This window comes from Pseudonaja textilis, chromosome 1 (assembly GCF_049901715.1).
Source record: "Pseudonaja textilis isolate UNSWEBS1 chromosome 1, rPseTex1.2, whole genome shotgun sequence".
NCBI classification, from domain to species: domain Eukaryota; kingdom Metazoa; phylum Chordata; class Lepidosauria; order Squamata; family Elapidae; genus Pseudonaja; species Pseudonaja textilis.
This window is the reverse complement of record NC_141990.1, coordinates 24,539,988-24,552,025: the sequence shown is the minus strand read 5'-3', so window position 1 is coordinate 24,552,025 and position 12,038 is coordinate 24,539,988. Positions and strand designations below refer to the sequence as shown.

General features: G+C 37.1%; 1 protein-coding gene across 1 annotated transcript; it reads right to left on the bottom strand.

The window, feature by feature from the left end:
• Positions 1–1,748: 1,748 nt before the first annotated feature.
• On the bottom strand, positions 1,749–9,286 carry PBK (PDZ binding kinase). The gene is made up of 8 exons (XM_087929309.1): positions 9,208–9,286; positions 8,763–8,846; positions 7,817–7,907; positions 7,039–7,181; positions 6,249–6,418; positions 6,001–6,130; positions 4,845–5,018; positions 1,749–2,566 (listed from the first exon to the last, which is right to left on the bottom strand). The coding sequence occupies exons 2-8, from the start codon at positions 8,830–8,832 to the stop codon at positions 2,361–2,363; spliced, it is 984 nt and encodes a 327-aa protein (XP_087785435.1). The 5' UTR covers positions 8,833–8,846; positions 9,208–9,286; the 3' UTR covers positions 1,749–2,360.
• Positions 9,287–12,038: the final 2,752 nt, after the last annotated feature.

Sequence of the window (12,038 nt, the reverse complement as noted above, 5' to 3'; positions counted from 1 at the left end):
CTGCACTAATTTTGTTCTGACATCATTGCAATTCTTTATTATGCCCTTTTCTACAAACGTTTTATTAACTGATGCTGTCAGTATAGACAATGCAAATCCCATTAAACCAAGGAAACGAGTTCTTATATTTAGCAACTGTTCTTGTAAAGCTACATTTCAAACTATTTATTACAGTATCATGCATTTTGCACATGAACAAAAATATGTATTTTGAGTGCTTTGGTTCATATATAGGACCAAATGAAGCAGTTTTGTTCTGGATACAGACCAAAACACTTCCAGGCATAAGTGAACTGGTGCAGGAGGTAAAAGAAAAATTGTGGGCATTGGTGACAGCTAAGAAAAGTCAAGAGAAAGGGAATGAAAGGCACCAGGAATATATAGTTAGGAGCAGGACACCAGCACTATCTAACTTGCCCTGTGAAATCACTCGTGATTCTTCTGAATTTTGTTTGAGACCTAGATTAACCAAAGCATTCCAAGTTTTGTTCTGCTGTGTCAGTGAATCTGAAATGCAATTCAAATAATTGTTGGATTGTAGCCCCTGAAATGCCATGAAAATAACCCTAAGTGGATTTCTGGTTGATATCACAACGGGACCAGAAGCAGAGAACGGAGTTCTCGCTTTCTGCGCTGACTTCTCTGTTATGGGCTCCAGAGGGAGGGGCAGTGAAGCCAAGGAGGGGTGCTCAGTGAGGTCCCAGGAGAGAACGCAACTCTCCTGTGGAAGAGCTTTTTCCCTCTACGCCATGACGGAGAGAAGAGGCTGGTCAAAAGGGCACCACAAAGTTGGGACAGCCATAACCATCTAAGTGCTATGCAGGAGGGAAGATAGTGAACAGTGTCTGGAACAGAGTAAGAAGAATCTTTTCTAACTAAATTCAGCCCCCAAAGACCATCTAAATGGGAACTCACAGTTATTGAAGCGGTGGTACAAGCATTTGGAAAAAAAACTTAAGATGGGGGGGAGGCAAATATTTGGAAATATGTAAAACAAACTTTAAAATGAACAGATACTAAATTGGAAAGGCATTTTAAAATGCTGGAACTATATATTTAAAAAATATTTTACTATTTTGGTCTGCTATTCTTAAAATTGGAGAAAACTGGTTAAAAACAATGGATGCCACCAGCTGACAGAAGAAAGGCAAAACTTACTTAAGGTTTCAATACAAGATTAGAAGTGAATTTGATTTGGATTCGAGGAAATTATATTATGAAACAACTGGTAGAGAAATTTATGAACATATTACTCTCAGACTATTTAAAAGAAATAACCTGATTAACTTGGGGATTCAAAGATCCCTGGACGTTGGAATAAATAAGAATAAAGATGAGTGGAATATGTAGAGAAATTGTGTCAGAATTACAAGATATAAAAGATACTATAAATAGAAGAATTGTGGACATTTTGAATAAAATACAGGGTGGAAGAAAAGCTGGAAATGGAGACACAGACAGAAGTGACACAAGCAACAGAAAGAAAACAAATTCAGGAAGAGGAGGAACCAGCTGGAAGCACAATTAAAGAACCAGAATGGAAGACACAACAAATAAAAATAAAAGGCAACAAGGAAATAGAATTTAATATGATAATGATTGAGGCAATAAAGGGGAATTTTTAAGAGGAAAACATGCTAAGCGGATGGGGATAGAACTAGATACTTGGGAAAAGAAAATAGAATCTAATAGAGAGGTATGAGTAAGTGGGAAGGGGAAAAAAATAATAGAAAATAGGAGACAAGCTAGAAAAGGGATACCACATGAATGCATATATTAATATTAAAGAAGTATAATTGTTAATACTAACAAACATTAAATTAACATGGTATCAGAGGATTTGCATTGAAGATATACTGTATATTTGAATTGTAATAAAACAATAGGTAACATCCTTCAAAAGCAGTTATTTATTGCTGAAAATTGGGGAAAAATGACCTTTACAACATGTGTAGCCATTTTCTGAATGAACTGCAAATTCTCATTATTATGAATTATGATGAATACTAGGTCTGAGTCACATTCAGCTGAAGTAACGTGCCTAGAATACAACGGAAGTTGGAGGACTTGGTCACTTCCAACTAAACCATTTATTTTAACACTGAATTAGTCATCCTCATCTACATGTTCTCACATCAGCTTACCAATAAGAAAACAAAACGTACTGTTTCAAATAATTTACCTGACCTAAAAAAAGAGTGGCAATTTTAAATAGTTTAAAATGGCCACTTAATCTTAAATACATTTGAACTAGAAATGTATTGAACATTTTCAGGTAATATAACTATGTTAGCACCTAGAAACATTTCTAGAAGAGAACAGAGAAGCTGCCATATGATGCAGGAGTCAATTTGGGTTGGCTATTGTATGAACTCTTGTGACTCCAAAACATCCAAAATTTGTGCTGCTGCAGGACGGTTTCTTGGATCTTCCATAGTACACAAGGAGAAAAGCTCAACAACTCTTTGATATGAAGGGCCCAGCTCTTCCATATTGAGTGGTGGCCGAGTTCCAAGCACTGCATAATAGGCATCATCATCAAAGTCAGCTTCATCAAAAAGAGCATCTAGAATTATATAAGAAATGGGTCAAAAACCATTATCAAGAAAACACCACAAATTGCTAAGAGAAAATACAGTAATTATATTCAACATTCAAACAAGCCCACAACAATACTGATTGCCAATTTCCTGGTGACCAGGGTTTGAGTCTCCTTGATCAGAGAGCTCTCCTAAATTAAAAGTATATAGTTACCCATTTCATTAAAGGCAACTCTGAGTGATGCACAATAGATAAAAATAAAAAACAGTGAATACAAATATATGAAAATGCAGTAATATTCTAATGATCCCAAATTCAGTTGAAGTGGAGGGAAAATTTAAAAATGGCCCCCCTCAACAATGGAGCCATCTGGCCAAGTTTCCAGTTCTATGGAAGCCCCACACCTAGTCAATCAATCTTGAGGGCCTTACAGAATTTCAAAAGGGATGCAGCCAATCAAATTTCAGGGGGAAGGATGTTCCATAAGGTGGGCATCACGGCAGAGAAGACACATCTGGGACCCACCAAATGTGGATCCCTAGTTGATGGTATCTACGGCATGCCTTTGCAAAATCTGATGGGGAAAGCTGATGTAAGTGGGGAAAGGCAGTCCCTCAGATAACCTGGCCTTATAAGAGATTCAAATTTTAAAATTAGCACCATGAATAAGGAAGCAAACTGACAACCAGTGTGGTTCATAGAGCAGAGGTGAAACATACAATGTTCTATGAGCATATATAACTGTCTGTCAATGCACTGTCTGTTTGAAGCTTCTGGATGCTCTTCAAGAACAGCCCCATGCAGAGCACATTGTACTAGTCCAATCTGGATGTAATGGGCATAAGTGATTGTAAGCACATCCTCCTGATCCAAGAATGAGTACAAGTTGGCACAGAGACAAAAACTATGCAAAGGCCGTCCTAGTTACGATAGTCTCCTGCTCTCATTAATCTTATAGGCTTATTGTGCAAATAAAATGAAATTCAGACAGATAACCTTGAGTTTTTGTCAAAAAAAGGCAATAAATGCCAATATGCTTACTTTAACAAGAACCTTTCTAGACATTAAGAACAAGGTCCTCTTAAAGATGGTTCCGCTTACTAAAGTAGTTGTCATGGACACAGAACTGGATATTTTCTCATGTTCCTTCCAATTACATTCAATTTCTTTCCTTTTTAGTCAAGTTCCCAAGATGCTTTTCAAACTGCAACTGGACTTTCTTAAGTTTTTTTCCTTAAAAATTTCTCATCCAAGAAGCTTCTTGGGTGCTGACTAAATGATGGGGAGTAAAAGAATTTATATTCTTTTCAGTCATCTGGTCATTATCCCTCTGAAGATGGTCGTTAGCTGGGATTAATTGAGGCCACTTGAGGATTTATCTGTACCCTCAGGGTCACCTGAATTAGAGTGCAAATGGATGTGGAATCTTCTTGGGATTGCTGAAAGGACTACTGTGGTACAGAGGAGATAGGTGATGTCATATTCCTCCCCCTCTGTTGAGAAGGCTGTTCAATTTTAACATACCTTAAATGGCCTGTTTGACCTCTTTCAAGCCATTGGTCTTCTCTGCCCAGAATGTATACTTTGTGCATTCAAATGCAGATGGAGTGTTGAATCTTGTTTCAATAGGACAAGCAGTTCATCTGCATTTGAAGAGTGATAACCTGATTGCAAAGAATATAAATCCTACTACTCCCCACCATCCAGTCAGAGCTGAGGAAGCTTCCTGGATTAAATAAAAACAAGAAAGCCCAGTTACCTCTTGGAAAAGCACCTTTGGGACAACCACGACCTGGATGACAGAATCTCCATAGACATTTACATTATTATTATTTTGCTATTATTCTTGATTGCCATGTTAACAGAAAGACAGACTACAAATTGTAGTGAATGAAACTTAAAAATATTTTGGAAGACTGCAGTTATTCTACATTTCCTTATTTTTTAAAAAAAATCCATGCTGGATTACACTTCTAACATATTTGGCCTAAGTCCAATGCCTGAAATCACCCCAAGATCATATAAGATTTGGTTCAGCAGCTAACTTCATCAGTAAATCTACTGTCTGAGCAATTTGTAAGATGCAGGTAGCTCTGTTGTTCCATTTCTTTTGTCCCGGAAGGTCAAATTGGTCATTTTTGTATGGATGTAAAAAGAACATTCTGCATCTCCTATCTTATTTTAGCCCATCTATTCCAATAAAGTCATCATTTTGCTAATGCAGGCCTGAGACTAAAATAAAAAATAACATTAAGTTATCCCACCATCCCACCTGCCAAATCAAGAAGAATATTTAGACGCACCATCATCATCCTCTCCAAGCAGATTAACGTGAGGTATGGAAAGTGTCATCATCTCCCACAAAGTCAGCCCAAATGAAAAGATGTCAGCTTTATCAGTGATAATGCCATCTTTTTCTAGAGCTTCTTTGGGTTTCCAGGGCTCAGTGCCAATGTACTCAGCTTCTGGATCACTCACTGAACAAAAGCAAATTATGGTGACAAACTAAAAGTCAACTTTATGGTTTAGTGAAATTATCTCAGGAAGCAAAGATAAAGGGGGAAAACCAAGGGAAAGAAAGGCAAGAGCAGTTAGTGTCATAGTAAGCATTATGAAAAGGATCCAAATCATTTCATTTCTAAAATTCCTTAAAGGCAAGCAACTAGGGCTGCTTGGTAAAATCTTGATAGCCACAACTGCGATGAGCAAGAGTTCTAATTTATTTATCTAATTAATGTATAAAGCCATTGCACAAGCAAGTGATTGGAGGAAATTCTGTGGCATGTACAACTCTAAACCCAGTACTGTATAGTTTGCTCAGATCCATCCAAAATACTTCCAAACGAATCTTGTATAGCCACATTGCATTCCTTTTCCACATAAGTAACTTAGAACACTAGAATGAGAATTTATCTTCCTGCTTCCTGTAAAGGTCTATATGCCCCAGCAGTTGGAAGCAGCCAAGAAGAGAAAGGGGATTTTTGGCACTGGGAACCAAGAGAAATATTACAATCCCAGTTCCTCAATTTACAAAGAATATTTATCTTACATGCCTATCCTCATAGAACTGCATTGAGTCTATTTTTTGCTCTTCTAGTTTAAGAAGTTGAGAAACCTTAGATAATCAATATTCAAAAATATTACTGTATTTCACACATAGATAATCTCAAGTATTTTGCTTTCCCTTCAGGTATAAGGAAATATGCATGAAATGGGCATAGCAGCTCTAGTTTATTTCCAAATGAGGGTGGCCAAATTGTTTATTGTCCATTGTACAATAGATCACAAAAGCAGCTGACTCTAACAGCAGAATTCCTTTAAGGATTCAGCAGTGTGGCAGGAAAGTTGACTGATGACCACCACTGCAAATTTCCCAATATAGTATACAGTACACAGAAATAAGAACTGAAGCTGATTTTCAGTGAAAGAAAATAAAGGAACACTAAATATTCAACTTACCCATCATATTTTCATCTAGAGGCAAGGACACACCCACATCACAAATCTTTATTGATTCAAAGTCACCTTTAATGACAACATTAGAAGATTTTATGTCACCATGAAGCAATTTCTTGTCATTGTGAAGATACTGAAAATCAAAAGAGAAGGATTTTATTTACAAAGGGGATTGTAAGCTTTACCATTTTTGTTTTGATCGGCCCTTGAAGGTTCACATTGAAGTGTCATATTCAATTTATTCAGCCTACCTTCAAGCCTCTTGCCATGTGCAGTGCAACTTTGAGAATGGTGGCAGCTGGAAAAGGTTTCTTGTGTTTTTCATTTCTTTCTTCAATCAAGTCATTCAGGGACTTCTCCCCACCATATTCCATAGCAAGACACATACTTCCATCCTTGGCTTCAGCAAATGCACGAAACCCTTCAAAACACATACTTAGCATTTGTCAGTGTCCCCAGGGGCAACCATCCATCTATTTTATTATTCCCAGGGTAATTCAAAGTTTATTTGGGCCAGAGTACTTTTTATAATTCTCCAAATATTTTTCAGTCGAGTATTTATTCTTAAATAGTGCTGAAAAAACTTCAAGAAAACTCCCATGGTACCTAAGAGATTAATAGAACAGTAGGGCTTGTTGCATAATCTAATATATATTGGCCACCAGGACCAGAGGTTTAATCTTCCAAGTTTTTGGATCTGTGTTGAAACCCATCCTCATGGAACTTCTCTCTACTGGAATGTGTGTTTTGGGCTATCTATTAGTATTTATGTGGTGCTTGGTTGGTTGTGGCTTCCAAAGTCTGAAAGCTTGGAAGACTAAACCGCTAATCCTGGTGACTGGCCCACATTGATCCTGCACCATTATCCAGGGACATGTATATTTGCCTTCATTCGTAGTAGGACTTGTCATTTACATCAGTACAGTTTGCTTACGTCTACTTGAGGACATTTCTCTATATTTAGCCAGATAGAGCAATGGAAATGTCAACTAAAAAGTCTCACAAATATAAGTATCTTCCACTTTTCCCACTTAATCTTACCCACAATGTTTGGGTGCTGAAGGTTTTGTAGAATATTAGCTTCTTCGTTCAGTCTCTTTTGATAAATACTTTGCTGGGTGGAATTACATTTGGTATTTATTTTTTTCACAGCCCAGGGAGAGCAAGAGATCCCTCTGGGAGACCTAGAAAAAAAAAGACTTTAGTTAAAAATGTGAGTCTAGGTAAACTAAGTTGCTAAAACTACTGTATATGAAATAAGATTTCCATTATTTTAGCATAGACAGAAATATAACCATTGCTGAGAATTAGCTCTCAGTCCCTATGGGAAGTAGTTTGGGCATTTTTTTACCTGCCAAATTATTTGCACAAATAAATCAGACATTTTAAAATAACTTTCCTTCGATAGTTCAACTTTCAGAAAGCAAATCATTTTTCTGAGCCTCCAGTACTATTATGAAAATTAAAAATTAAAAAAAGCCACCCATCACTACCAAAGCCAATTCTATTATCTGGTTCAACAACAATCAATAATTAATTTATATTTCTGTCTCATAATATCTAAATCCTCTTAGTGAGCTATCCCAGCATAACAGTTTGTAACAAACAACAAGCAGAAAGCAGGAATTATTATCAAATCAGAGTTGTAGAGCAGACATAAGACAACGTGACACTTCAGATAAATCCAGATTTACCGTGCTTGTAACAATCAATTAGTAGGTTCAAAATTAAATCACTCATTTTTCCCAACTTTGCTAAGTGACCTATGAGGTGATGTTTTAGAAATCTAAATATGCTGGAATATATTAAGACAATATACCGTTTCATAAGGTAAACATTGACACCGGTTCCATATCCCAGTTTTTTCATGAAGGGAGAAGCTGGAATAGATAGCGTAGATGAAGTATTTTGTCCTATATTGTAAAAAAGAAAACATGCTGCTTATGGTATAGGACATACGTTTTTGTTACAATTGCAAGCATGGATTGTCTAATTCAGTAGCCAAGATCAGACTTTATCAAATAATTTCTTGCACAAACTGATGAAAATTCTTTGAAGTTTTTGATATGTTGAGATGTCATAGTGCTTTTCTCTCTCTCTTTAGGGATGTGCTGAAGGATCTGTCCTATAACTTTGTTTTTTAAAATAAACCTATTTCAATTTCAACCATATATCAGATCATTTGGAGTCAGCATTATCTCTTCACATTCACTATAATGGAAGCAGAGTGATTCATAAAATGATGGCCATGGAAACATGGTCATATACATAAAATGTTATCCTCTCCCAAATATACAACATTTATATATTTTGAAATATAAATTATACTAAAATCTTTTCTTTGCTACATTTGAATAAGAAGCATTTAAGAGCACTTAGAGAAAGTTTACAAATGTATTCCATCATTCTCATCTTTTAGAATAAACATTCATTGCATCCTCCTCTGCCAACAGCAATGTGTATTTCTGGTAGGAACTGAGTTACCACTTTCTTGCATTTTCTGTCACAGATTTCTCTCCCCCACCCCCGCTACAAATCAATTTGAGCACTTCACTTATGCAAAGGGGAATATTGTGTGCCAAGAGCTACATTCACCTTTAAGTCATGTACTGCCATATTTTCCACCACAAAAGCCTTGCTAATCTAAAAGATTTTTTCTAATTTTTCCAATAGGTTTGATCACTCATAACTATAAATTGATCAATTTATAAAGTTAAATTAACCAATGACTCTCAAGCTTCCCCCATATCTTCACTAAGAGCCAGCCTCACCAGATTTCCTTCTTGTTCCTTCTAGTTTACTAGGAGGAGTCTTGAAAGACGCTTCCGCAGCCATAGCTATAGATGTTTCTGCAGGAAAAAATTGGGAAGAATTTTCAAATGCATGAATGCAGATGAAAGCAGGGGTCACTTTCTAGCTGAAGTTCGCTCAGGGAACCCAGAAGTAAAATTAGTTTTATATTGGTAATAAGAAACAGTATAAAATACATCCAATAACTTAATAACTAAGAGCTTGCAAACTGGGGAAAGCAGCGGTTAGGCGAGATGCTCCCCCTCCTTAGACCGTTAAGGCCCTCCCAAGAGAGGGAGCATCCAATTCAGCGCGTACAAAAGCACAGGCTTTCATGACAGACGCAGCAAGGTAAGAGACAGTTTTTAAAAAAAAAAACTCTCACGGGAGAAGACGCGCCGCCCTTTACTAGACGCTCACCGAAACAAGACAGTCTCAACCACTCCAGCAATTTCCGCCACCGTTTGAATCTCTGCTGGCGCTTGCGTAAACAGAACGTTAAGCGGGGGCGGGGCAAAGCGGAACGGACCAATTGGAGGTTCGGGACACGCAGCGGATCAATTCGAGGAGTGGCTAATGCTAGATGCTCTGTCTGGTGGGCAGCCGGTGTGTTGTGGGAAAAGGGGAATTTGCAGCTTGAACGAGGAGCAGGATTTCAGCAGCAGATGGAATGGGCTGATGGACCAGATTACTGTCCCAGATTTTCTATTATCCGAGAATAGTTAAGGCAGAGGCCCCCAAACTTGGCAATTTTCTAAATTTATTTATTCATAAATCTATTTTCTAAAGCGTCTGTAGGCCAGACAAGGAATAATGGATGGAAACTGAACAAGGAGAGATTTAACCTGGAAATACGGAGAAACTTTCTGACAGTGAGAATAATCAACCAATGGAACAGCTTGTCCTTGGAAGTTGTGGGAGCGCCATCCCTTGAGACTTTCAAGAAGAGATTGGACTGCCATTTGTCAGAAATGATGTAGGTCTCCCGCTTGGGTGAGGGGTTGGACTAGATGACCTACAAGGTCCCTTCAAACTCTGATTATCTCTTATCTGTTATGCAACTTTAAGACTTGTGGACTTCAATTTCCAGAAAGCTGGCTGGAGAATTCTGGGAATTGAAATCCACATGTCTTAAAGTTGCCAAGTTTGGGGACCCCTGAATTAAGGGGTTGCTAACGAGACAGATCAAGAAAGCACCAGGAATAGAAAAAAACATGATTTCGGGCTGGTTTACTCACTACAACCGAGCTAAATAGAGTTGCTTTATCAGTGAGATGGGCAGCATATAAAATAATAAATGCCAGTACCAATTCGAAAAGGCTAAGGGAAGAAAGACGGGTTAGTATTTGCATGAGAGCCCCCCAGGAATGCCAAGGTTATTGGCTGGAATGGGAAGAAGGGGGCATCAAACACCTCACTATGTCAAACCACATGGATTCATCCATGAAATCCTCGGGTGATGGAGAGTCGATGTCATACATAGCTGTATTGTATGTGTACTGTAATAAATGATTTATATTCTTAGTGTGTAATTTGAATTAGCAAATCATTCACTAGATCAACTTAAAGCTAGCAGTCAAAATATTTGAAAGCATACTGTCCACTGGTGGGATTCAAATTTTTCTACTACCAGTTTTGTAGGCATTGCTTGGTGGTTATGTAAATTTTAAGAGAACAGGATTGGGGTCCAACAAAATGGGAACAAACAAAAAGGATATAATACAAAATCATCTAAGAAGTTAGATCAAGAAGAATGAATTTCATAGCTACATTCACAGAGCAATACTGAATACTTTTTCTGAAATTTATTCCTCAACTAAAAAAACAGGAATATATGAATTAGGTTCAGTATTGGGCTCAGCTTGCACTCAAGTCAAGTACCTATTCAAGAGTAAGTGGTGTCATGGTTAGAAACAATTGTAAAGCAATATATAGATTTAAAACCAGAAATATTTTGTTGGGTATTTTAAAGGGAATACATATTTAATTTTACACATGTTAACAGCTGCTAGAATTGTGTTTGCACAACAGTGGAAAAACAAAAAGATCCCTATAGATGAAAATGTAATAAAATATTAGAATGTGCAGAAATGAATAGATTAACACTTAAAGTTAAGGGGAAGGCTTCAGATACTTTTTAATGTGGGGTTTGTTTTATCAATGGCTATCTAACAAACAGAAGTTAGAAATCTGAAAGTATAAAATTAATGTACCAGGATATATTTTGCTCCAATGCAGTTACTTGCCTATTAGGCCAAAGATAACTACAGATTACACCTTAATATCATTTCACTTTCTAAAATATTCTCATCTTCTCAAGGACAGACTCTACAGTATTTACAGATAAAACAGGAAAAGTGCATTTGCTTAGAATAGTTCCACTCCCTACCACTAACATCAAAACCTAGCATCAAAGCTGCATCAGCAAATGTCTTTAATATCTAACATGAGCCCATTTTCAGTGTTTAAATCTTGGGTTTCAGATCCAAACTAATAAATCTGGGTTAGGAAAAAACAACAACCCAGACAGCACTAAATGTAGTTAAAATCTGTGCCAGTAAACTGTTCAAATCAGGTTAGAGCTGTGGGCACTCAAAAAAGGCTGCAAAATAGGAGGGAGGAATAGTAATAGCTATGCATTATTGAATTATTTATAAAAATTAAAGGATAACAATAGAAAAGAATGAATGGGTATAGTTTTCTCTAGGATTGAAAGGAGCTGTTTGAAAACAGTAAAAGATGATGGGTGACTTACCTTTGGCCTCTTTCTCAAATTTAGGCTCACTGGATTTGCCGAGTAGCAGAAATACCAAATTAATTTACAACCTTACGTCTTTTGAAACTTAAAAGGGAACTGTGCTACAGGCTATCATAAACTGCTCTCCATTACATGCCCTTCCCTAAGATGGAAATAATGAACTATACAAGATTATCAAATAAAGTTTTAAAAATAGTGACCAGATTTGGGCTGCAATTTAAGAGAGGACTTCACTTATATTTTTCTCTCTTCCTCAACATAACAAATGAAAGGAAATGTAAGCTTCATCTTTGCTCTCTTTGCCTACAATTAGGGCTCCAGGTTTGGTTTGCAAAAATCTGGATGGGATGGCAAAATAATGCAGAAATATCTGGTTCTTTCTTACCACACCGATACAGGAAGTTAGCACCCACCCCCACCTACAATATCCTAAGAAATATTTTAAAAGGCAGAATATTTTCCCTAAAAGGGAAGTAGAAACTCAGAGAGGCAG